At 39.7% G+C, this 27,864-nt stretch overlaps 1 protein-coding gene across 1 annotated transcript in view; it reads left to right on the top strand.

Moving 5' to 3' along the window:
• LOC110952687 (dual specificity calcium/calmodulin-dependent 3',5'-cyclic nucleotide phosphodiesterase 1A-like) overlaps positions 1-27,864 on the top strand; it is a 127,034-nt gene that overhangs the window by 17,592 nt on the left and 81,578 nt on the right. Inside the window, 3 exon segments of the mRNA XM_051953660.1 lie at positions 10,889-10,939; positions 11,718-11,783; positions 11,786-11,882. Of these exon segments, the coding sequence (XP_051809620.1) occupies positions 10,889-10,939; positions 11,718-11,783; positions 11,786-11,882 (214 nt within the window).

The raw sequence follows: 27,864 nt of genomic DNA on the forward strand, positions 1-27,864 counted from the left end.
AATATAGCGGCACATTTAGCAGCTACTAAGCAGGATTCAGGTGTTGGTGAAGAGCGGAAAAGAGCTAAAAGGAGGATGAATGTCGTACTTGAGCTGGGGATCCATGTGTTGCATTGATGTTTACCATGATACAGTGGATACAGAAAGTATTAAGACCCCTTGAAATTTTTCACTCTCTGTGTCATTGCAGCCATTTGCCAAAATCAAAAAAGTTCATTTTATTTCTCATTAATGCACACTCAGCACCCCATCTTGACAGAAAAAAACAGAAATGTAGAAATTTTTGCAAATTTATTAAAAAAGAAAAACTGAAATATCACATGGTCAGAAGTATTCAGACCCTTTGCAGCGACATTCATATTTAACTCACATGCTGTCCATTTCTTCTGATCCTCCTCGAGATGGTTCTGCTTCTTTATTGGAGTCCAGCTGTGTTTAATTAAACTGATTGGACTTGATTGGGAAAGGCACACACCTGTCTATATAAGACCTTACAGCTCACAGTGCATGTCAGAGCAAATGAGAATCATGAGGTCCAAGGAACTGCCCAAGGAGCTCAGAGACAGAATTGTGGCAAGGCACAGATCTGGCCAAGTTTACAAAAGAATTTCTGCAGCACTCAAGGTTCCTAAGAGCACAGTGGCCTCCATAATCCTCAAAGGGAAGAAGTTTGGGACGACCACAACTCTTCCTAGACCTGGCCGTCCAGCCAAACTGAGCAATGGTGGGAGAAGAGCCTTGGTGAGAGAGGTAAAGAAGAACCCAAAGATCACTGTGGCTGAGCTCCAGAGATGCAGTCAGGAGATAGGAGAAAGTTCCAGAAAGTCAACTATCACTGCAGCCCTCCACCAGTCGGGGCTTTATGACAGAATGGCCCGACGGAAGCCTCTCCTCAGTGCAAGACACATGAAAGCCCGCATAGAGTTTGCCAAAAAACACATGAAGGACTCCTAGACTATGGTCTGATGAGAACAAGATTGAACTTTTTGGTGTTAATTCTAAGCGGTATGTGTGGAGAAAAGCAGGCACTGCTCATCACCTGCCCAATACAATCCCTACAGTGAAACATGGTGGTGGGAGCATCATGCTGTGGGAGTGTTTTTCAGCTGCAGGGACAGGACGACTGGTTGCAATTGAAGGAAGGATGAATGCGGCCAAGTACAGAGATATCCTGGAGGAAAACCTCTTCCAGAGTGCTCAGGACCTCAGACTGGGCAGAAGGTTCACCTTTCAACAGGACAGTGACCCTAAGCACACAGCTAAAATAACAAAGGAGTGGCTTCAGAACAACTCTGACCATTCTTGACTGGCCCAGCCAGAGCCCTGACCTAAACCCAATTGAGCATCTCTGGAGAGACCTCAAAATGTCTGTCCACCAACATTCACCATCCAACTTGACAGAACTAGAGAGCATCTGCAAGGAAGAATGGCAGAGGATCCCCAAATCCAGGTGTGAAAAACTTGTTGCGTCATTCCCAAGAAGACTCATGGCTGTACTAGCTGAAAAGGGTGCTTCTACTCAATACTGAGCACAGGGTCTGAATACTTATGACCATGTGATATTTCAGTTTTTCTTTTTTAATAAACTTGCAAAAATTTCTGCATTTCTGTTTTTGTTTTTTTTTTCTGTCAAGATGGGGTGCTGAGTGTACATTAATGAGAAATAAAATGAACTTTTTTGATTTTGGCAAATGGCTGCAATGACAGAGTGCAAAATTTCAAGGGGTCTGAATATTTTCCGTACCCACTGTAACTTTTAAAGGTCAGGTAAATATGTCAGCGTTGTTCCTAGAGGTTGTTTTGTGGCACCCATGTGATTAAATATGTGAGTTAGCACTGTTTTGTTGCTCTGGCTTGTTGTAAAGACACTGACATTTTTTTGCCGAATGATTTCTCAGAAGGAAGAAAAAATGTAATTGAATCTGTGACAAGTGTAGGAGGTAACTCTTAAATAGTATTTAACACCGGATGTTATTAGTATATTCATGAATATAAATGCTTTTATTGTTTGATGGTACCAGCTACACTGTATGTCCTGAAAATTTCTGTCAAGTTTTTAAACTTTCCCCCAGATGTCGACATGCAACTGTTAGCTTCTCCACGCAGACAGAGTCCCAGTTATTACTTGGTCTGTGGCACACACTGAATATCTGGATGATATAATTAAACTGATAAGACCAAAGAAGTGTTTTAGGGTTTAAGGTGGCACAGCACGCACCAGCAGAAAGCGCTTTTCAGACATATTTTTTTGAAAGGAACTAAAAGCTACTCTAAAAGATTCTCATCATTCCACAAAAAATAGACTTTGGATTTTTCCGCTTTCATGGCCACATCCTGTTACCCTTTAAAAACCTGCACTCGTCACATGTGGTCTATATCACGACCATACTTCCCAAAAGCATGGCAGTTGTCATGGTAACGTACAAGTGTCACAATCAATTGCTCACTGGGCCCAGGCTCCAGTCTGCACAGCATTTTACCAATCACCTCCTCTGAAGCGTGACTCCTAAGCACCGGCGCCTCATTGCCTCGCTGGACTCCTTGTGTTTTCTCCTCTATTAAACTCTGAACCTCAACTGTAGCTGGCAGCCTCTGCTCGGATTCTAACTGAGGTGTTTTGTCATGTATTAGGCTTATTTAGCTTTGTTATGTTTCTGCCGATGATACAAGGCCCATGTGGAGAAAACTGATTTGAACTTTTCAGCTCATGCGCACATCATGTAGAGCATCCAGGCTCCTTTTATGCAAACATGCAGTTTTTTTTTTTCCTGTGTTCCCATTCTGGTTAATCCATTTGCATCTTTTCAATTCTTTTTTTTTATCGTCTGATTGTGCCATTCAGTTTGTCTGTAAAATTTTTCTGGGTGCGAGTCTCGAACAAATTCAGGCTCTTTTGAAAACAGAAGTTATAATTACTGACAAGCCCTTTTGTCTGTCTTTTTTTTTTTTTTTTTAACATTTTTGTTAATAGCTGTTGTAAAGACTGAAGATGGTTGGCACATGATCTTAGTCATTACTCTCCTGACATTTCTCTCTAAAATCCTTAAATAAATATGAGACTATACATTATTGTGTATTTTCTACCAAAAAGGTGACTATCTTTTCCGATTATATTACTTGAAAATTTTGAAAACAAATAACACAGTAAAATGTGTAGGCTGTTCTCCTCAATAGCACATCAGAATCCATCTGAAACAAGTACACAGTGATATACTACAATACACTCGCAGCTTCTAACATTAATGACTCACAAAATACACAATATATATGTGTATATAGATTTATGATGAAAGATGTCTGTTCTAAAAGTATTTTAAAATAATATCTGGCATGTTATATATATATATATATACATATATAATGCGATACATTTAATGAAGGATAATAACAAATGTATGTCTGCCTGTAAGCATCACACCTCAGACACTTGGGATTATAACAATCCCTGCTGACCTTTTCTCCCCATTTCATGTGCTCTTCAGGTGGTCTTAACTCCTGTTTGCATTTCCAGACTCCTGAAGGGTGTGTTTTGCTCAATTTCTCTGTTGATATGAAACAGTAAATCGATCATATTAATAATAATTTGTACCAAAGTGACATTTGTGAACTGATGTGTTGAAATTACTAGTGCTGACATTAACAAATGTTTTTTCTGTTTTTTTAATCTGTCAACAGTTTTACTGATTAATCAGTTAATTTAATTGATTTTTTTTTTCCTTCAAAAGAGCACAATCTTACCCTTACCAAACTACCTGTCCTGTGAGCTTTACTGTGTAGCACTTGGATTGCTGCTAATTAAGAACAGCACTATATAGGCACAGACCATTTCCTATACTCTCGAAGCCTTTGATCTTAGAAATTCTTCACATTTAACGGAGTAGGACCCTGCTGCTCCATTGTCTAAACGTTTGTGCTGTAGCGCTATAAATTACATTCCAGAAATAACTTTCTCTCACTTTCGCACCCAATTAAAATGCAACAGTTTTCAAGCGTTCGCTGCTTCTTAACAAACATTAGACTGAATACAAGTTTAAAGACCAGATTTGATTGCTGTGGAGCTGCTTTCATTCCTATGCAGTACAACAGTCAGAATGCATTAAATCATGGACAGGCTAGTGAAGGAAGCTAATGTCAAGACTGCATGTCAGACACAGCATCAGACCTCCAATGTTTCCAGTGTGTGGTTATTGGGGTTGACCATTTCTATGACTTCCCTCTGTAGCTCACTGCTTTTTTTTTTCATTTTTTTTTACACAAATATTACTTTGTGCTTTATTGTGGATTGGTGAACTAAATGTAACGCCATGAAAGTCGTTGAGGAGAACGTGTTTAAAAGTTTTGATTACTGGACACATTTTTTTAAAAACTGTGTCATATATATTTACCCTCTCTATGATGGCTGGCTCTTCACCATGCCTTTGGAACAACAATATGCACTTTGATTTATGATGTGGCTGGACAGCGTGTCATACAAACCACTCATTTTCTCGTACAGTACTGCACTCAGATTGCCGTTATAATGGCAACTCTCATTCTGTCTCTCACTTTCTCTGTGTTCCTCTTTTGTTTTGGATAGAAGAAGAGCAGCTAAAAACAGAAGGGCACAGAATCAAACATCAGTGGGCACAGTGGAGAAGTTACACACAGACTTTATACACACGTTTCTGTTTCCATGGTGAGACTATAATGCTGTTTGCTCTGTTCTTTTTTTTTTTTTTCCTGATGACATGCATGTCGTCACAGCGACAGAAGACATTAGCACACAAACCTATAGTGTATATACAGTACATAAAAACATTAAATAATGCAATCTTAATTGTCTACAACTGAGTGTATTCCAGGAGGTTGGTCTAACCAACCATGAGTGCTAAACTCTGAGGTGTTTGAGCTAGACAGGTTTTCAGATTCCTCAGCAAGAACTTGTTTGAGTGAAATCACTGTAGGTTCATTCGGATTACAACGTGCCCACTGAGACTGTTGAAATGCACTGTCTGGTGAGTGCTCATAATAACATTTTGTCATGTGAAGAAACGGCAAAGATTCTTGTTACACTTCGGTGGAGCAACAAATTACTGAACACTACTGAACATGCAGCCTGCAGATGTACGTTCTTTCTTTGAAAAAGAGCAGCACATTAGCAGCAGTGAAGGAAGTGAAGCTCAAGCGGCAAAACAAGACTGACTGACTGTGTCACCGTTTAAATTTCCAGCACTAGTTATCTGCAATATGATGCACCCAGTCAACACTTTGCAGACTTGTGCTTCATGAGAAGATGATACATTAGTGAAGTATTACACTGCCAATAAATAGTAATCACACTCCTTATGCAGGTTTCCTCTTATCTACTTTTCAATATTGAATCATGGTCTCTATAATATTTTTTTAAACAGACATCAATCCAAATTGAGATTTTGTTGCCGAATTTGAAAATGGCTGACTCATGATCCATGTGCACCCTGGCAGAGCTTGAGAAGTAGAAAAATGGGGTAAAAATCCACTCTCTAGATGTGCAAGGCGGACTAATTCCCATCCACACTGCCTCAATACCATTTAGTAGATCCTAAATACTGACTTAAAAACGGTGGGTGGGGCATAGCGGGAGAGAGGGATACTTTTGCACTCAGGTCAGCTTTGCCTTTCATTTCAAAAAGTCTTTATTGGTCATTTTTTTTGTCAAAAAAAGGTCAAATTAATTGACCATGATTCCCATTGAAGAGGATGTAAACTTTTTACAGACACTGTATATTGTGATATGATTTGTTGTCTGTAATCTGGTAAATGTAAATCCTGCTTCTACCCGCTTTTCTGACACTTAAGTTACTCTTTATCTTCAGTATTGCGAACTGTTTCTGAGTGAAATGGAATATGTGGGCTGGGTTGAATTACAAGGGTGATTTAGGTAGAATCCTTTATATATTGTTAGATCACTCACAGTGTGGTAAAGTGAATAAATAGGACAGTATTACAAGTTTTTGCCAGCTGAAATCCCAGCACACATCTTCTATTACCATACTTTTCTTGTAACTACTCTCACAAGCTAATGGTTTAATGCAGTTTTACATACTGGATGGGGTTTAGTTGTCAACCCAAAGCACATTTGATTAGATAAAGTTATGTAACCGCCCCAGAGTTCTAAATGGGTCATCTAAAATATTTACAATTCATAGGACGTGTGATGAAAAATTTTGACGTAGATTTAGGACAGAGAAAAATAAACAATTAACCTGTTAGTGTTTTATGCTGAAAATACAGTGACAAAATACTTTAATGCAGTGTTACTGTAATTAAAATCATATACACTACCCTGTAAATATTAAAAATTGAGTTGAATGTAGTGACGGAGTGCTTTGTAATCCAAACCATCATCGTTTTCTAAACCTCTCTAAGTAGTTTTGGTGCCTAAACTTAACCAAACAGCAACTGAAAATGTGAAAAACAGCAAGTGAAAGTTAAACAAGACTTAAGTTTTTTTTTTAAAAAAATCCTATAATTATGGCCAAAATTGGAACTTAAACTCAAGGCTCCTGACTCACACCACCACCAATCCCTGAAATGTCCAAATGTGGACTTTTCCTCTTGTTTGTAAGTGCTAAATTACAGTTACACTGCTACTGAATGAGGTTATAATGGCGCACAGTTAACTGAGGCGATAGGGTACTACTAAGCCTACAGAAAGGTGGAAGAGCATCATACCAGAACTTGTGTATAGGAATGATGCCCGATAACACTTACTGAATGATAGCCTCCTAAAATAGGCGCCTGCAGACATTTTCTGTTTGTGGTTCACATTCACAAGCATTGGATAAGTTTAATATTTTTTCTTCAGTCCTCTATCATTTCAGCCTACAGGTCTACATTTATCATTTTTGCCTTATCTCTTGTGTTAAAATGTGCTTTGGAGCTGAGCAGACTCCCTTCCTTCTGATAATACCTTACTCTGTTACAAGACCGAGGCATTCAAAAGGTAAGGCTTACAAGTGGCTGTATGTGACTTGGAATGTCTGTGCATTTTGCTGGCCTCTTTTGAAGTTCGCTCACTAACAGATAATAGACTGCCTTCGTCCTCTTCCTGTGATGAGCATAAACAGTATAGTCTGATTTAGGCTTATAGTGTTTATCAGATTATCCTCAGATGTTGTATGTAAGCCAGTAGCTGTTGGAAGATGACAAGGTTAGATGCTAAAGTCCAAGTTGTTCCAACACTGCTGCCCAGAGTGAGACTAAGACCTATGAATAATGAAGCTGTGAAATAAAACGCACTTTCGTCTAATCTGCCGTCTTCTTTGTTAATGCAAAGGAATGACTCCCCATTCACAACTTGCCTTTACAGCAACACTGCTTTTGTGAATGCAGCCAATTATAATGAGGAAGTCTAAAATATACGTCACTAACCATTTCTTAAAGGCTTTCCACATGGAATCATTTGTTGTAAGAACCCTGCAACTGTGAGGTGTTCTTCTGATGAGCCTGACAGTTTTTACACAGCTGTGGCTTCACAAAGGGCAATACATGTTCAAATAAAGGTCAAACTTCCCTGAAAGACTGACCACCAAGTATTGTCGTTGTTGTATATCAAACCTACAGGGGCCAAAAAAAACAACAACCAAAGCAAAAAAAGTGTTGACGGATGAGATGAGGCTGAATCAAACCTCCTTCTATTTGAAACCTTTTCAGAACAAATCAAACTCACGTGTAATTGCCGTGAAGAAATTACGCTGCCACTTTCTGATAGGGCCTCATTTATAAAGACTGTATAAGCTGTAATTAAGGGTTAATAAATTATTTATTTATGCTCTGTCAATCAGTTATGAGTAGCACATAGCACAAGCACTTGTTAGCCCTCAAATGCATAAATACAGCCATAAATATTGTTAAATCATGACCAGATTGCATGTTTTCCCACATATAGTCTGCAGTAATTAATGCTAGTAAGCTGTTAGTAAAGGATGTGTGGGATTCTCATTTTGTTATAATCAAAAAAGCTAGTTAGCCACCCCAACAAATCATTCATAACCTGTTGTACAATAAATAATCAAGATGTGAATAATCTGTTTTACAGTCATCCAGGAGGAGGATTTAACACTTGACTCTGCAACCTGGAAACTCAGAATGTGATCTTTTGTTCTTTTAATGACTTGCAACTTCAATTCAGTCTTTAATTGTCATTGCCATCATAAATATAGCAACAGAATTCCGTTCAGAGCTTTTATACACTGCATAGCAAATGATGGATTCAAACCATGGCAGTTGTAAAAGCTCCGAGCCGCTGCGTTTCTGCGCCGCCCTCTTGTTAACTATTCTAAAAGTTAATGAGTATTAACCATTAATGCACCAATTTGCAACTTATAAACACTTTATTATTGGTTCTTATAAAAGGAAATAAGTGACTGGGTCTGCAAAGGAGTAGTTGTACTAGCAAAAGAAAAAATGGCTTGAAAACAGGCTGAGGTGTTACAGCCATGCATAAAACATGACTGTCTATCTTTCCAAAGCAGCAGAGCCCATAGCACAGACAAGCCTTACCACACATGTTAAATTTACAGTGATGCAGCTACCAGGATCACAGAATCATTGCTGTGTTGCAGAGTTTCTGTATATTGGAGCTATAACTAGTGTTGATGATTAAAGTAGACTTTTTGGCCCGCCTGCGTTAAAACACGGAGCACTTACGCTGGCTAATGTTGTTAGTCAGAGAGGTTGGATACGTAAAGCAAACATCCTTCTCTTTGAGTTTTAGCGCTAATCCTGACATTTGGTAAACATTTATTGACTAAGAGTCAGTCTGAGAATGTATAGACTCGGCATTTAATTGCCAAAAGAGCACCTCTTGAGGCGCTGACATAGGGTGTCCCTAAAGTCTGGACACATAGAAAACAACAGATTAAATATGGTTTGGTTGAAAAAAGAAAAAGTCGGACTGGTACTTCTCAGTGGACATGAAGGATGGACATATTGAAAGACAGATAAATTTAATCTTTCAACAAAGCCATATTTAATCTGTGGAGGCAAGACAATTATAGTTGATGAGATTGTATGTCCAGACTTTAGGGACACCCAGTACATTAGTCTCAATATTTTGGTACTGCTCCATAATTTGCAGCGTACAATAATTAAAGGTCCCATTCATGAGATCTGAGCATCTGTTTCTAAGCAAGTCATCATTGTGCTACAAAGGAAACTGGACTAGGTGCTAAAAATGGCGAAAACTGTATGAACTGCATCTTCTTCTGCACGTTCCTCTGATGCTATAGCTCAGACAGGCCAAAGTTCAACAAGTTCTTCATTCCCAAAAGCGTTTCTTTACATCACTTCACTTGTAATGGTCACAGTTGTGTTGTTGATGTGTTAGACTAACTATGTCTTGTCTCTCTCCACTCATGCTTAAGGTTCCCATATGGAGAAAATCCATTTTTATTGTCTTTTGGATGTTTTATAAACTTGGAGGTGTAAACTGAAGGCTGTGAAAATATGAAAATGTGTACCGGTACTATTGCCATTCTCCATGTCCTCCCACCACTAGATGGACTCCCAACTTCACAGATTAGTTTGATTGTTGTCCTGTGAATTACCAGTAGTTGTCCAGCTAGCATATGCTTAATCCTGTCCTCTCACTGCTCACTGCTTCCATGGTAAAGCAATGGAATGAACAGCTGTCGAAACTCAGTTGGTGTTTATGTCTGCTTCTCTCCTGCTCTCCATGTACACAAACACTGTGTTTTAATACAGCTAAACTCCAATAAAGTTGTTCTTATGTACATGTTTTTTCTACTTTTGCTCTCGGGCAACAGAATTGGTGTGAAAAAGCAACTAAAACGCTGTCCATGACGACTGCACATTAACCAGCAGTCACTTCCAAATCCAAATTCCAAAGTGCTGCTCTGCACCGCAAAAATACTGATTTTTGCAACCCCAACGTTGTCTGACAAACTCGCCATACAGTTTAAGGCGACACAATGTCCTGGTCTCACACACTTGCTTCTGTGTGTGTCGGTTGCCGTTGTGAACCCTTTTGAGCCATGCTGTCAATCACTGACACGCAGTCTTCTGCCTGCAGGGGGCAGGCACGGCAGCAGTTATATTTAAAGCTACAGACATGCAGCCTGTTCAGAGCAGAGCGAAAAGCCATGGTTATACAGTCATGCAAAAAAAAAAACCCATCTTTGCTGTTTTTGTAACTGCAAACAGCAAAAATGGTAGACTTTCATTAATTTGCTAAATTAAAAAAAAAAGAGTGAGGGGAGGAGGGGGGGCACAATATGGGACCTATAACATCAGTTAGTACAGTAGTGCTGCTCTGTAGTTTGTTACACATTCTGCACAATGTTTGTATACTCTGCAGCGTTTAGTGCGCAGAGGTTCCAGCAGAGAAGCAGTCACTGAAGTGACAGCACCAATTACAGCACTCTCCCCATTATTTGCATCACCCCTCAATGCAATTCTGGGGTTTATGTAACAGTAAATGACCTCCCTGATACCTCCCTGCCTGAATTTCACATTTTACTGATTTTTATTCACCGTTCCTTTTGTTTAACAAAATAAATGTCAAAGCCACTGATGCCAGGATGAGTCGCGTGGAAATTCATTTTGCAGATTGTAAGATAAATGCTGTGATAATTATCAGAACTAATGAGCTGAAGAATATAACAAGTTAACAAACCACAGATTCATATGTAGCAATTATTTGTTTATTAGCAGTAATGAAGTCTAATATATATTCAGTGTGTGCTACTCATGCTGTATTTGTTGCACAGTAAAAAAAACAAAGAAAGCTATGTAAAACATTTAACAGCACTGACATGCTAATGAGCATGAACAGAGCATTCTTTACAAGTTAATTTCTGCTGGAATTGTTGAATCTATTTTTTTAAAATATATTTTTTCCCTCCAGTGGCAAATGAAGATACAGAGAGCTCCGCCAGACCCCAGGCCAGTTTTGCACGTAAGTGTAATGTGCGCACTATTAGTTACACTTCATTAGTTAACTGAATTCCTTCATTTCTGATCAATTCCCCATTCATATCGAGCGTTTAAGGGTCATTATGCCCCAAGTTCAAGAGATAGTGTACGAATGCCTCAATGACATAGAGATGAAGAGAAGTTAAAATGAAAATAACTGTAAAATAACTGCTCTCCATTGCCTTGAAAATATAATCTGTCATACATTTACAGCAGATTTTAGGATCTAATAGTAATTTATGAGCTAATAAAGGCTGAGAAACGGACTTCTAAAGTCACTTGTACTAACATAACCAATTTTTTTTTCTGAGTAGTTATGAATTGCTTTCAAAGATCCATCCATCCATTATCTCCACACCTCTGAATCCTCATTGGGATTGCAGGGGGGCTGGAGTGTATCCCAGCTGGTTTAGAATGAAGGCAGGTCACCAGTCTGTCACAGGGCTACATATGTAGACAAACAAGGACACTCTCAATTGGTTTCAAGGATCCACAATGAAATCATCCAAGATGATTAATGACAGCATTCATCCACATGGGGGCAGTATTGCAGAGGCGCACAATTCTCTTACTCCTCTTGCTGAAATTCTGAAAGCTATGAATTTCCAGTGGAGACAGAACAATTCTTCAGGGGTTTTTCTTCACAAGAGAGTAGCACTCACCTAGAAAACAAATGCAAGCTTGATTCATATCACTGCAAAAAAATAAAAAATAAATAAATAACTTAAACACCACTAAAGGGTTTTTTCCTTTCATTCCAGGCTCAAAGTCCCAGAGTGCTTTGTGGAATGCCATCACGGCGGGGATGGGGATCAAAGGCAAAGAGCAGAAGGCCCCCTGAACGACCCACGAAGTCCTGAAGAGATTCTGGCTGATGATCTTCCTGCGACAGATGAACCAGATGCTACAGAGAAAACTGCCATCAGGTTTGCTGTTGTCAGACCAAAGAAATAGTTACTGCTCATTATTTGTCACCAGTCATGAACCCTGTGTCAGGCTGCAGTGGGACATCAACAGCCATGTCCAGCTCATTATCTTACTCAGGAGTCATTTGCATTTTGCCGATATTTTTTTCTGCGGTATATAGTGTGGAAACAAGGCGGTGTGAATGATTGTACATCATTCTGCATTTTGTATTTGCTTGATTATTGAGCTGGCATGTATGAAGCTGGGTCTCTGCTTGTGTTCTATGGATAGTTTGACATTTAGCATTCAACACACACACACACACACACACACACACACACACACACACACACACACACACACACACACACACACACACACACACACACAGTGGTAATTGCTATGTATGGCTGCTGACCTCAAGGGACTTGGCCATGATTGATTCCACCTTGATAACAAGGACTTCAAACCACCATTAACATAATTTCTTGTCACTTTTAGAATATTGAATGTCTTTTAAAGCCTGATTCCAATTAACCTTGATGGCTCTGGAGACTGTTACAAATGCCGCAAGTGGCGAGAAGTGAGCAGAGGATACTAAAAATGCACCTAGCACTCGATAACAAGCTTTCGATTGTATGCAAAAGAGAAAAGGAGTTATGGCCTGCTGATTTGGACTGCTTTTTCTACATGCCTGCGTAGTAAATATTTACAGAGAGTTACAATATATGGGATCCTTGGTTTGAGATTGTGGAAATCCCATCTCCGTACCGCTTAATTTTCCTTTCTTTTACTTTCCAGAGTCTAATTGCACTAACACAGGCTGCCTCTCTTGGGCTCCTCTATGCTATCTCAAATTACAATGCTGTTGTTCTCTGCCGTAGTCTCCCCCTGAACACAGATCCCTTTCTCCAGAGGAGGGTGGTGACAAGGAGAAAGTGATTTTCCACTTGACTGGACTAAGTCTGTTCCTTCATTTAGAAGCTATTGCTCAGATTTGAAAGAAAAACAGAGACGGAGCAGAGCAGCTAAAATCACTCTCACCTTCCCTGGAGGAAACGGTTCATTTGTCCCTAAAGATTGACTTATTTCAGTGTCATATATTAAGCCACAGCTTTGGCTTTAATCAGAGTGGGGAAACAACTGCCAAGCGCAAGGCAAACACTGCAAAATCTTTTGCTGACAATGAACAATTTGCATAACTGGCTCCTGACTGGCAGGGGAATGATTAATATCAGTCTCACTAGCGGTGCAAAATATGCAAAAACAAATACTCCAATCTCCGTGTTTTTAAAATAATTTGGCTGGTGAAATAATGATTGCAGCTAATGAATGTTACCGATGAGTGATAGCGATGCCATGATTCATAAGATTTGTCAAACTCTTCTTGTTGCTTACGTGTTTGGGAAATCCCTCTATAGTCAGGGGATGTCTTTGGCCAGGCCAACTCTGGTTAATAGAGGGCAAATCCGTGGGGAGCTGCAGGGATCTACAACTGAATGACAAATGGCAAGATTATGGTTCTGGGTGATTAAATGACCACGGAGCTAGCAGTTCTCCATAAAATGATGTAACCACAGTGTCACCTCCGAGGCAAGAGCTGCCTGTTATCCTCTAGGCGAGGATAATTAGATTTTATTGGAGAATGGAGAGGGGATCACATGACATGTTGCAGGCAGGATGGGAGCGAGTTAGGTAAAGCACTGGACGTATTGACTGTCATAAGCTGGAGTTGAATGAAGGTAAAAGCCAGCTGAGGTTGAGGTGAGGGTAATGAAATTGTCCTCCAGTCAATCCTCTAGTTTACAAAGTGACTTGTTTGCCTTTTTGGCCTTTTCAGAGCAGCTGAATGGCTGAGTGATGCTTCAGTTGCTGAAATTGTTTTAAGATTGGAACTGCTGTTGAAACACGATTGAGTGCACAGTTTGTAATACAGTGAGGGACTGAAAAACAATATGGAACCATTAGTGTATAAACAAGTGCTAACTCATCTGTGCGGCTGGTGTCGTGTTGCTCATTAGCGATGCCCCATGCATTTTAAAACTCTGACTGGCAAATGAATAGGTTATACTGTACCTTCATGGAGAAGCTGAAACCTGTGGAGTTTTTCTTTTGAATGAAATTGCATAAAGCAGACTGTTTTATCATTATTTAACTTATAGTCATATGACTTTCAATTTGCCAATTGTATCCAGTTTATGTTACAGTTTATGTTTAGTGTTACAGAAAGTCCCAAGTTGAAGTTGTTATTGCTATAATTTCATCAATTTCTTTACAGTAAACAGAAGTTCTAATTAAGATATCATTTTCGTTTCTACAAAATGATTGCAACAGTTCTGTTTATTTGCCTGCTGGCATAAATCCTGCAGTTCACATGAACATTACATTCGTGTGTGATAAGGAGCGTCTGTACATCATTTTGATCTGCGCTTACCTTCCACCCGGTTCTATAGTTTGACTGACTGACTGGTTGCTGTTTTCATTGAAAATTACACCTCTGCTGCCATTAGTTACTTCATTCTTCTCCCAGAGGAGGGAAAGTGAAAGCTTTTGGGAAAACAATTATTCATTAGTTAAAACAATCTTTTGCTGCTGTATTGCATTCTAGTTAATTGTTCGTTGAGATTTAATGCTCATGGAAGACTTAATAGGTGTGTAGCAGTGTTTTTTAAAAAATGTATATTTCTGTTTTATTTGATGACTTTACTGTGACTAAATCTGCTTTTGCAATTGTAGTAATGTGTATTCATAATATAATTAGAAATACTGCAATTTTGAGGCTATTAGTAGGATGGAAACAAGAAAAAATGGTAATCAATGCATAATAAATGACTGATTAGTAATGATTAATGGAAACTGATTAAAAATGAATGAAATATAAGATTTTTTCCAACCAACAACAGGGACTGTCAAAAACGCAAATGTGTCGTTACAAAGAATTATCAGTAGTACCAAACAGAGAGCTAGGGTCTCGTAAGACTACCAAGATAACCACGTGCTCACTAAATAATGACTGGTGACAGAAATATATACTTACCGGTCACATATCGGAATAAAAACACCTTTTAGTTCCACCATTTTTTTTTTCTTTTAGCACCTCAAATACAGTTGTACACAGTAACATCACTGCACACAGACACATGCAGTGACCAGAATCGGCACAGCCACATTTCTATTTAGTCATCCACACATGGAGCTGAAACTCTTCTGTGGTCAGCAATGAGATTTATCTGTTGGTTAATTGGATGCTGCGTGCTGCTGTGAACGTTGCAGTTGATTAAGGTGGCTGTCTTCATTGTGGCAAGCAGACAGTTTCTTGGGCTGACCCCTCCTTTGGCTGCAGCTGCAGGTTCATAGACCCCTGCTGACATCCCCTGTGCAGCGATAAGCTCCATCACTAGCCTCACTAGCTGGCCAATGAGCCTCCGCTGGCCAGAGTGACTGAAAGCACATGGAAAAAAAAAAAGGCAGAGCGATTGATCAAAATGATTGAGGGGTGGCCTCACAGTTATGATGTTAAAGAGCCGGGGCACTGCTGTGTGCCACATGATGCCGTATTTTTCTGGATTTGACTTTAGTACAGTGACATATACTGTATATTGTCATGAGTAGGAATGGACAGTGTTCTTAGCAACAGGAAACAAAATAATAATTAAATGATAAGATGAGCTGTGCAGGTTGGCAAGAGTCTGAAGTTGTGTGAATACAAACTCTTTTGTTTTTGGCAGAAGTAAAGATCAACAGAGGCATTAGGATTTTTTTCCATCCTGATTACATCTGCTCATATTATTTACCGTATGAGTCTTAACATGAATCGAATAGAAATAGATTTTTTTTTTCAATTCAATTTTATTTATATATTGCCAGCTACACTTCAAATTGTCTCAAGACACTTTACAGAACCCATTTGGCTGAAACCCCAGAGCAAGCCTTCAGGCGACAGTGGCAAGAAGAAAAAAAACTCCCTTTTAACGGGAAGAAACCTTGGGGACCCCTCTGCTGTTGGCCCGCAGGTTGAGAGGGACAGAAGAGGTTTTGGTGGTGGGGGAGGGAGCTGGAGAGGGACGGTGGGGAACAAGGAACATATAACACGCAATTGGGTACATGCATGATAAGATAGATGATCCAAAATAACACTGAAACTGATTCATAGTTTACTGTTATGGTGTAAGACTCTGGCATTAAATACACTCCATATATAGCTGGTAGTAAAATTCACAGTGTGTGGATGGGCATATCAAGTATAGTGAGGGCAGTTCGGAGGTAGCAGATCAGTGGAAATGGGCAGCTGGAAGCAGTAGGCTGGAGGAAAGACGGCAGCATCATCCCACAGTGGACATAATTTCCATTGTGGGATCATTTCAATTTAGAAATATAAAAAAAAAATCTGTATAAAATTCAAAGAACAACGAATAAAGTCCTGATAAAACATATGTAGCAAACTTCTAATAAGTAAAGTGTATTTTTCTTTGATGTCTGCTGTGATAAGACCAGTTGAACTTCTTTGATGGCTTTCATGAATGTCTGAAACTGCATTAAGGGGATTTCTTTAGATATGCCCTGTCCCTCACACCGTGCCCTTTGACCTCACTCATAATAGTGTTTACACTTTGCCCACAGAACAGCTTTTTGACGCAATATGTGGATTATAATCCGCTCGCTCATGGCATAATCATTCCTCTCTTTGTAGATTCTGCCATTGCTTTACACACATCTTATTGTCGAATTCATAATAGGATCAGAACAGTTAAAGACCGGAAGGCAACGTAGCGGTATTTGCTATCACTGTTGTTAGCATTCGCAAATGTTCTGTTGTTGGAACTAAAACTGGACAGTGGTGGAGAGGAGGCTGAGGGATAAAATCCAGAGTAAACTACATCACCCCCCCCCCCCCCCCACACACACACACACACACACACACACACACACACACAGACACACAGGTTTTTAAAAAGTTATATAAATAATATTTCAGCCTTTGTTTTATGCTGTTTATCATGTTTTGAACTACATGCATGTTTGAACACCGTAAATACTTTTTTTGGTCACTAGTATACTTTTCTGCATTTCATGTGCAGTCGATGTTTTACCCAGTCATGCCTTTTTGTGCTATTCTCTGCTGTTGTTCACACCTAAATGATCCAGCCTGCAGATCAATAAAGTGTTATTTTAGGGAGTTGATGAGAATTTGTCACACACAGCTGATTGACAGACCATTGCTGTTGCCAGCTTACCTTTCCTTTTTTTTTTTCTCCTTATTTCATACGCTTTCTAATATTTTGCCCGGAATACATTTTCACATTTATTCAGCTTAAGGCACTCTCCACAAAAAACACCCAGGTGCTGTGCCAAATTCAGATTTAAGGTGAGCACAACAAAACATAATTTCCTTCTTCAGCTGATTAGTCGTGTGGAGTTTGTCCAGTTGTGAATGACTAAAAAATACTATGTTGTTGTCTGAGGCTTTGGCTTTCGAGTATAATAAACCCAAACACACCTTTCTAAAATAAAATTAGAAAAACAAAAAATAACTTCTTAACTACTTGATATTATTGTAGAAAAATATATATGTATGTTTGTACTTTAAACAGTAAAAAAAAATGTATACAGTTTGTAAGTGGTAAGTAAGATGCAAACAGTTTGAAGTTACATTAAACCAAACCTATTTTTCAGTGTATGGGGACTTTAAGTGATATTTTGGTTGAATGCCATCAGTGTTTACACCTGTAAGCTGCATTAAGTTCTTTGTTTGAGTTATTCAGTCTGTACTTAGCCGATATGAGTTGCTCCCTCACAGCTCTCCGTAATACCCCCAGTTAACCTCTCCAGGAACAGTATCTCCAGCTAATAAGCTTACAGAGCACACTGTTCTCCATCTGCTAAGTGTGAATGGCAGATAATAGCAGTAAAGCAGAGTTTAGCAAGGTCAGACGAGAGTTTTGCAAGTCGAAGTGACAGAAATTGTTGATCCTTTCAGATTTAAAATGTCAATAAATACTTGAGTTATATTCGTCAGATCGTTAGAAATATGGCTCCATTGAAAGACATTGCTCTATGTTGTAATAAAAGCAAGCAACTGGTTGTTAATATTTTGGCCATAACAAGCTCATGGCATCTTGCTAGTACATGAGATTTCTGTCCCTGTTAGACTGCAGTGAAAAGAACATAACCAGGTGTTCACAGCCATGCTGACACCCACATGGCTGCATTTATTAAATGCTGAACCTAAGATACTAGATGCATGGCTTCTGTGGTCACAAACTGGAAATCGACGGCGGCAATCATCCTGTCCGTCACCCTCCAAAATGTGTGCCGGTCCCTTAAGTAGACATTGAGATACTTCAGATGAAAAGTCACATAAAATCCTTATGTAAGGACTTGGAATACCGTGAACATTTGTGGCAAATCATCGCATTAGTTGTTATTAAAATAATCCCATATGTTCATAGTTGTTGACAAGCTGTCAAGATATTTCACTCTCAACCCAAAATGCCAACCACACATTTATTTAGTGGTGCAACGGCAAAGTGAGGGATCAATAAAATCAGTAGGCTTCATCCAGCTGGCACTATGAATGTCTGTGAACTTTTTAATGGCAATCCATCAAGTCATTGTTGAGGTATTTTGGCCTGCACTCAAGTGGTGGATTCATCAGACAGATAAGGGCTTCCGACATGCATGGGAAGAAAGAGCCAGAAAATAATCATTATATTAACAAACCCCGAATCTATTAACAGCCAGAACCTTTTTTTTTTTTACCACTTTGATGTCTTATTGTTTAAAGTGCCTTTTCGCTATCTGACTTGATTTCTTCCCTCCTCACCTCTGTCCTCACTTCAGCTGCTATATCACCTTTGACCGGTCAGCATCCACCTCGGGGATGAAGTAATAGGACGTTTCTTCTCTGGAGTGTTTTTCCATCTCCATCGCTCTGCAAATACATAAAACTCTTTGGCTGGGTGCCCTCAATCTCTCTCACCCGTCTTTCTATCTCCACTACTTCCAACACCCAAGGAGGAATGACGTAGTGATAGGGAATCATATTTTGTGAAAGATGGTCTCCACCAAAATGTGGTCATTACTGCAAAGGCGATTGCTATTTTGATGCATGGATCTCCTCATCCACTCCCCTGGAAATTTAAATGAGATTTGAATTTTTCATGTACCTCCAAATGGCCGGAGCTGTTAATGTCTTGATTTCAATGTGTGAGCTTTGAGGGAGCCCGAGTACAGCGACAAGAATACCTTAGCAGAGTGTAATTTCCAGCAGGTCATAGTCGTACAAGTAATTCATTGTCATAAGACTTGATTCATTGGGGTGTTTTTATGGACACTTGTTGCAATAGTAATTAATCAGGGCCTTTTTTTTTTTTTTGAATTATCATTATGTGAATGGACACAATCAGTTTTGGCTCTTGCGTTGGTTCATCAGTCGTGAAATTGAAAAAAAAACATGTTGCCTTCATGTGTTAGCTATGTCCTCTCCTCAATCACTCATTCAGACGTATTATTGTTGTGTTGACACCCCCCCCCCCCATACCCACTGCTAACACCAAGTCAAAGCTTTTAGCTTTTATCTTTCCATCACCTTCTGCTATTTTTGCTTCTCCTTCATTTAACTCTGTCCCAACCTGACTATATGATGAATTCTGTATGCTTTGTGTGAATGTCTATCTTTAAGAATATCATCTTCAGTCTGCTAATTCCTTTCAATTTTATAGACGGATTCCTTGGCAGCAATGCAGCACGGTGTGGAAATGAGCAAAAAGAAAAATACCTCTGTGTGTTCCTACTATTTTATCACGTACTCAACATTGGTGTGTCCCTGTCTCTCACGATCCTGTGGTCCAAATGCGGCACATTGCTGTAGTGCTTTATTCCAGAAGGTGTTTCATTCATCAGGCTGCAATGTAATTAAAGCATTCTCTGAGATTCCTTTGGTGCTAAGGCTGGAGGCCACATTTCTCTCAACAAAGCTGCATTCTTTGCCCTACATACATCACAGATGTTTTTACTAGTGAATGTGGACTGCTCTAAATATTTTCTCTTTAGCTGTCCAGTGATGGTAATTGTGTTTACATTCATCAAAACTGCAGTGAAACCTGTCAGACAATTAAATATGACTTAGGTCTACATCAGTGACAATGAATGTGGGGTTTATATCATTTTGAACTTTTTTTTAACCCTTTAACACCCAAGGGTCATACAGGCCGCCTAGATTTTTTTTATTTGGGCTATAACAGAGACAGAAATCATACTATGAGTGATTGCTTTTACCCCTTTTTTTTTCAGAGCAACCTAAGCTGGCAATGTCTGACAAACTATGTGTTTAGACAATGGAACAATAGTTTAAAGTGGGGGAAAAAAATTGACTTGAGTTTTTCTAAATTAGGAACTGGAGTTGAACATAAACAAAATAGCAGAAAACGAAAATGTAGACTGTGAACTATAATAAGTATTTACAAAAATTTTAATTTTAAAATACTTGTAAAATGGGAGCAGCACCACTCCTGTGGGATTTTGTGATGAACATCGTTGCACGTGGTTCCTTTGACACACTAATACCCCGCAAAGTGCATCTTCTCTTCTTTTAGGAACCATTTGAATTTTCTCTCTCGCTCCAATGGTTGAGGAGTTACGGTAATTTGAAATACACATGCGCCGCGGTGTCACCGGTGATCCCTGTGGTTTTAAAAGGGTTAATATATTTTGCTTGGTCAGATGATGTTCAACAAATGTTTTGTTTGTTGTTGATATTTTTTTACATTTAATGCCAGAACATGAAGTGCCATTTATATTGTGACTCAGAAATAAGGTCGAGGAGGTCAGGATGCGGAGTGGGCGTGTAGCATGTCTAACTTTTATGCAGAGCAGACTTTGAAATTAATCTTGACTTTTCTCTTATGGCACCACATATCTATCCCCAGCACTTAACTCAAGTGTTGTTATTGCCTGAGGTCTGGGTGCCCTTGAAATGAATGACTTTTTACATACCGTCCTCTAACCGTGTCTGTCGGAAAAGTGTTTATAGCTGTTCTGAATGCTTGAAGGGAAGATGAAAGCAGGCAGTCAGACAAGGGGACATGTGATAGTCATAATGGGACACACTTGGTGCAGTATTTCCTCAAAAGCTTTCATATTATTGCACTTTTTCACATCTGAAAAGTGACAGTACTTTCAGCCAAATAACTGTCTGAACAAAAAAATACTGAAACTCAAATTGTGCCAACTTTGTCTACTCCACACACTTTGCCAATCACACACAGTAAGGGGATGTTAACTGGAAAACTGGAAAGGAGAAGAGATTTCATCTTCTCTTCTATTCCCAGTTTACACATACAGTACCATCTGATATTCAGCTACTGTAAACTTCCAGCTTATTTTTTTCTTTTCACTGCTTACATTCTTTGACTTTTTCTGCATAAACACTTGATTATGAGTGAAGTGCAGCTTGAACTGACCTTGTCTTCGCAGTGCATTCGACAGAACCTCTTTGACCAGACTCAACCTTTCTCGGTGTCACATTTACACATACAGATGACATGGTGCATTAGGTTCCTGGAGTGTAAACCTGTGAACAGCAAGCAGTCAAATGTGAAGTTGCTCTTGTGGTTCCCCTCAAGTTGACCTGTCATCTCTGCCTGTGGCTTGAAATCTCCAGGGGCCAGCATGCCTCCACAGAAAGGGAGAAAAAACACACATAAAGAGTGGATTGAAGAATGGCAGACAGGAGAAAGCAATTGAAAGAGAGAGAGAAAGAGACATGGATAAGTGCATCTTTGAAGAGAACATCAGCAGGTTCATGGCACTCAGGCAAACCTCTCTCCTCCTTCCTCGCGAAGGACCCATCTCAGCAGATGAAAGCAGGAGCTCTTTGAGGTGGCGCCCTGGCATTATCCCTGCATCCTGCATCAAGTAATTGAAAGACCTCAGGGTATGGTGGGGGGTTCGGGGGGGGGGGCTCTAGGTTGAGTCATCCTTGCAACTTTTCGTTGTGCAAAAGAACAGGAAGACAGCTCCTGGGTTTTTAATAGATGTTTAGGGAGTTTAAAAACTCTAAAGGTTTCTTTTTTTTTTCAGATATAAAAGCATGTCTCACAAGGCTGAACAACCAGGAAATAAAAGCATCATCATTCAGCTGGCGTCTCAGTAACAGTATTAAATTAACATTTAATATTAGTCTGCATTAAATGACTAAGATGGCCAGTACAGAGCACCTACTGCTTTTGTGTGCAGCAAGCAGGTTTCTTTTTACAAGCAGCACAACACAGAATATATGCAGAAATCTGTGGGTCACGATGGCTGTGAGTGTCATAAAACCATCCTATCATTATGCACGTTATCTGACGAAATGAAGCTGAAAAGACACAGTGGTACCTGTGGCATGTGAATGCTGTAGTATATTGTGCAAGAAAGCAAGGCAAGGAGACAGAAGAATAATGTATGTATTATAATGCTTGTATATCGGGGGGGATTGAACATGGGGCGGTCCCGAATGCGCTCAATGGAGCAAAGTAATCTCTGTCAAATCAGTGTCAATGCACTGTCTGCATGCTTTTTAATCCCCCTTGGCTTGGCATTTAGTATGTTGTTCAGAAAACATATAATCTACATTTCAGATGAATACATGACAGATCTCAAGCTGTCACGTGTGCAGTGAATGTGTTCATCACCTTTAGTATTGAACTGCACCTCACATGAAGTCTGCCATTGCTTTATGTCACTTCCATTGAATTTCTAATGAAGTACACTACTGTGCCAGTAAATTAGAGGATGGAGAGAGAATTAAAAGCTGTGTCATGGTTGCGCAAATACTCTTTTGAAAGTCTTTCCTTTAAACAGAAAATATCTTTCAGTAATCCAGGGAACTCACACCTTCGTCGTCTCTCCTCCTTAAAGGTCTCGCCCTCCTGTTCCTCAGCATCTCCGCTCGATTTTTCTCCCTTATTCCTCCGGTTTCCAGTGGATGAAAGAGAACACGGTTTCTCATTATCGGCCAGACTCCTCCCTCTCTTTGACTGGTGCTGCTTCTCCTCCCTCCCTCTTGTGTGGGGAGAGCTCGGCAGTGCGCGTTAATCCCGGATTGCGCTGCCCTGCCGTCTGCATCCCGTTGTTGCTGGGAGAGCATGGCACGGCTCCAGGACCCCTGCGCTCACACAGGAGACAAGTGACCGAACAACGGACAGAGACGAGAGAGAGGAAGGAAAGGGGTGCAGTTGGGGACTGTTTGACGACTGTCACAGCTGCCTGAGTGCTGCACTGCACTTGAGTTTCAGTCACACGCTCACTCTCTCACATAACAAGAGAGAAAAGGAAGAATGGCAGCCCGTTTGTCGCAGCTGTGCAACTGTGAATGAGGACGTCTCTGTCACATCCTGGCTTCCACCACACCGAGACGTCTCTCTGCTCAGTGTTGCGTCTTCCTCACCACACACACTTAAGAGGGATTAAACTTTTTTCTTTCTTGTTTTTTTTTTTTTTTTGATCCCTTGTTGGCTCATCTGGAGCTCTCTCTGACATGGAGTCTCCCACCAAAGAGATTGAGGAGTTTGAAAGCACGGCCCTGAAGTACCTCCAGCCGGAACAGATAGAGAAGATCTGGCTCAGGCTCCGGGGACTGTGAGTATATCCACTTTTATTTCTTTCAACAAGTGCGTCAAGTAGTGCTGTGTGTGTTTGTGCATGTGTGCATACAAAGTTTTCATGGTTGTCATGTGAATTTATCTGTAGTACTTTGATTAGGTACGTTTTGATCGAAAAAAGACACAAATAATACAAAAAAAAACAGCATGGATGTCATGATAAGGGCTTGACTGATTTTGTTAACAGGTTCATCCACATTGTGTGTCTGTCAGTGTGTGAGAGAGAAAAAAAACAAAGGTTAGACCAAGTAATAAAAGTAGAGAGAACACAGAGAGACGCTGGAATTGCTCAATCCAAACAACTGTTATGAGGTAATTCCTCAAAGCACTTGTGAATGGCTGATTTATTTGACTGTATGGAAGAAAAGGAAAGCACATAAGAGCCAAAGTGTTGCTGAAGCTTGAGCAAGAAATACTTTCATCACTATAAGTTTTATTTTTGTCAAATGTCTGCTTTGGTGCACTCTTCATGTTAGATGCCATTTTATTACTTATGTGTCATTTGACATGCAGAATTGTGATGTAAAAAGACCATAAATTTATACTTAAGTGAATAAATGCGTACATTTTCGTTTATCTTCCTCAGTTGTTGCCAAGGAAGATTTTAATCTTTTTATATTTATTGTTTTTGTCTAGTCTTGCATCCATGATGTTTCTCTTTAAATACTACAAAATCTCCTCAAGGATAGCATTCCTTATTTCCACCAGTTTCTTAGAGATACTTAAAAAAACCAACTCAAATACTACAATATTACTTTGTCACTTGCACCAACTAATCAACACCTCCATGACCTTTCTCCCTGAGAAGAAAGCAGACAATTTATATGTAAGTTGAAGTGTGAATTTTCGTCTGATCCATTTGCAGTTTTCATCATTCTTACTCAGCAGGGGGAGGAGACAACACTGTTGCTAGGATGGTACGGTTATGAAAAAAGTCTTTAATGTTACTGCTGGAGGTCTGAATAAAATACAGATTCCCTCTGCACCAAAGCTGGTCACTGAGTGAGTGAAACGTGGATGGAGCCGCTCCTAATTTTCTGGATTATTATCCATCACTCTCACATGACTCTATCTATTGTTGTTTTAATGCCATGGTGTTTCTTTGGTCCATGATTACTTATGGTATCTCTCTCTCATGTGTCCCAATATGTGGATCCCTCCAGGGTCATCATCTGCCACATTTAGTTTCCTCGGATGACTTCATTGTCTCTTCCATTTGGCCACCATCATAGCATCTGTCTTTTTGGATAATTGATGGATAGTCAGTCAAATGAATGTAACAGGAGCCCAGATCCTTTTCCTTTTTTTGCTGTTATCAGGGCTACAGTTTGTGGGGTGCTCTGAGGGCTCCTGTTGCGTGTCAGAGATCACATTAGCCTTTAATCTCACAAAGAGCCTCTGTCTGACGAGAGGGAGCTCCAACTGACAGGCAGCCCCCACAGATGTTCACACAGTGTATGTTGTGTGTTTAATAGGGAACCGCCGACATTATGCAGTGTGTATGTATATAGGATGTAGGAATTTTGAGTGTGCATGTGTGCGATATAGATTAGATGTGTGTTTGACAGTGTACATGACTGCTCGGTGACATTTACTGTATGTGCTGCCCGCTTACCCTAGGAGATTTGTTTGGCAGCTGTATGATTTGTGTGTTATTGTGAGTGGATGCCTATCACAGCACAATCTCTGGCAGAGTTTGCTGCTCCGAGTACAACAGTCGTCCGTGAAAAGGCAAAGAGAGCATTTGATTTGCATAGGTTTCTCTATGCTCAACCTTCAGCGACGCAGTCTAAATCCTGGTGACGTCGTCTGAGCGAGGCATGAAGAGCGTGTTGTTTTATTACTTTCCTTTGATAAATGACCCCTTCATGTTTTTGCATCACTGAATGGATCCCAATGGATTTCCATTAATAAATTAGATCACTGCGACAGACCTGACCTCTCCGTCACCCACTGATTAATGGAAATCAATGAGTTATTTAATGAATTGATCAACAGTTCATCACAGGGAGCTCACTTATTAAGGGAAGGGCAACGTAGCTTTGGTCCATGGAGGATCGATGCCGTTGGCTAGCAACCTAATGACACTATTATGATTGTTGAGACACTAAAATAGAACAAAATAATCCAGAAAGAGTTGTGGAAAGTAACTTGTATTACAAGTGCATTTACGCAACTGTCCTGTAAGTAGAGATTTAACTGACTACTACTGGAATATTTTATTTTGTACTTCGATTGTCTCAGAAATATGTGATAGTTTTTACTCGATTAGATGTTAGCTTTAATAAAGCAGCTCTGATAAACCAGAAAATGAAGAGATTCTGAATGGTGATGATTGTTGTAGGTTGTAAAAAAGTCTGTGTGCCATTGTAGCTAAGATGATTGGTCACTTAATCAGTTTGTCAGAGTCAGTTGCCAACTGCTTTAATAATTAATCATTTCTTTTTTTTTGCTAAAGGGCAAATCTTTAATGATCCCAGCCTCTCCAGTTTGCTACTTTTCCTCATCACAGTTCAGTCTGTTTATCTTTTGTTACGTTTTTTTCTAATTTTGTCCAACCAATAGCCAGACATGGTAAGCTTGATTTTTTTTTTTTTTTTTTAAAGGAGCCCAAATGATTGACATATAGAGAAAATAATCGGCAAAATTAATCCATAAAATAAATTTGATTTACCAGTTATCAGAGCTGATATTCTTTGTTTTTCTAATTGTCAGCATTGATCATTTTAACCCATTATTGATCAGATAAATTTAATGTGCTACTTTGACTCCGATGCAGCTCTGACTGTGGTTACTTTGTGGTTTCAAGCAATGCCCCGGCCACAGCTCTATCTGATTTGATACGCTACAAGTAACAGTCAGTTAACAAAAAAGAGAAGGATAGCAGACGATACTGCAAAAGGGACCGTCTGATCAGTTGTTTTCACAGTAAACAGAGGAGAGCGTGCTAGTGCAACGTGACACTCTGACATCATCACTCCTGTTTCTGTTGTACTTATTCAATTTTAGCAATCATGATTAATGAAGTAACCTAGTTAAGAGCGACAGGACCATGCTGTACATATATCTCATTTCATTTATATATGTACACATGCAGTAACTGTAATGATAATCAAGATGCCTAGTTGTGAATGGCACGCTCCCTGCTATCACATGCTGTTAATATGCTTCCTTCAATGTTTATCAATTCCAAATAACTGTTATCAATCTGTGTTGATTACCAATAATCAGTGCTGGAATCCCTAATTGCAAATAACTATATTTATAGTGCCTATCATAAGTATTCACCCCCTTTGATGGTTTACCCTTTTATTGCTTTCATAAATCAACCACGGTCAATAAAATTTGGCTCTCTTAACACAAAAATTTATTGGAAAAACTCTTTAATGTCAAAGTGAAAACAGATTTCTATACAGTAATGTTAATGAAAGAAAATTATATAATTAAAAATAATTGTTTGCATAATTATTCACCCCCTTTTTAATTTAATGGTCTAATTCAATAGAGGTCCATCAAATTGTTGCCAATAGTCTCACAATTAGTGAAATGAAGATCACCTGAGTGGTGTGGGTGGGTTTCAAGTGATTGAGTTGTAAAACACCTGTGTCTGAAGGGTCCAGGGAGTGGCTGATCAGTATTCCTGGCTACCATTACACCATGAAGACAGAAGAACACTCTAAGCAACTCAGGGAAAGGGTTATTGAGAAGTACAATTCAGGGGGTGGTTACAAAAAAATTTCCAAATCACTGAACATCCCCCGGAGTTCAATGAAATCAATTATCAAGAAATGGAAGGAATATGGCACTTGTGTGAATCTGCTTAGATCAGGCCACCCTCGTAAACTGAGTGACCGTGCAAGTAGGAGACTAGTGAGAGAAGCCACCAAGACCCCTACAACTACTCTGAAGGAGTTACAAGCTTCAGCTGCTGAAATGGGAGCGACTGTGCATGTAGCAACTGCTGCCCGGGTTCTTCACCGGTCAAAGCTTTATGGGAGAGTGGCAATGAGAAAGCCACTGTTGAAGAAAAGTCATATTAGATCTCGACTGAAGTTTGCCAAAAAGCACGTGGAAGACTCCATGGTCAAGTGGAAGAAGATTCTTTGGTCTGATGAGACCAAAATTGAGCTTTTTGGCCATCAGACAGGACGTCATGTTTGGCGGAAACCAAACACTGCACATCACCAAAAACACACCATCCCCACTGTGAAGCATGGTGGTGGCAGCATCATGCTGTGGGGATGTTTCTCAGCAACTGGACCTGGAAGGCTTGTAAAGATAGAGGGCAGAATGAATGCTGCAAAATACACTGAAATCCTGGGGGACAATCTTTTTCAGTCTGCAAGAGAACTACGTCTTG

This window comes from Acanthochromis polyacanthus, chromosome 9, assembly GCF_021347895.1.
Source record: "Acanthochromis polyacanthus isolate Apoly-LR-REF ecotype Palm Island chromosome 9, KAUST_Apoly_ChrSc, whole genome shotgun sequence".
NCBI classification, from domain to species: domain Eukaryota; kingdom Metazoa; phylum Chordata; class Actinopteri; family Pomacentridae; genus Acanthochromis; species Acanthochromis polyacanthus.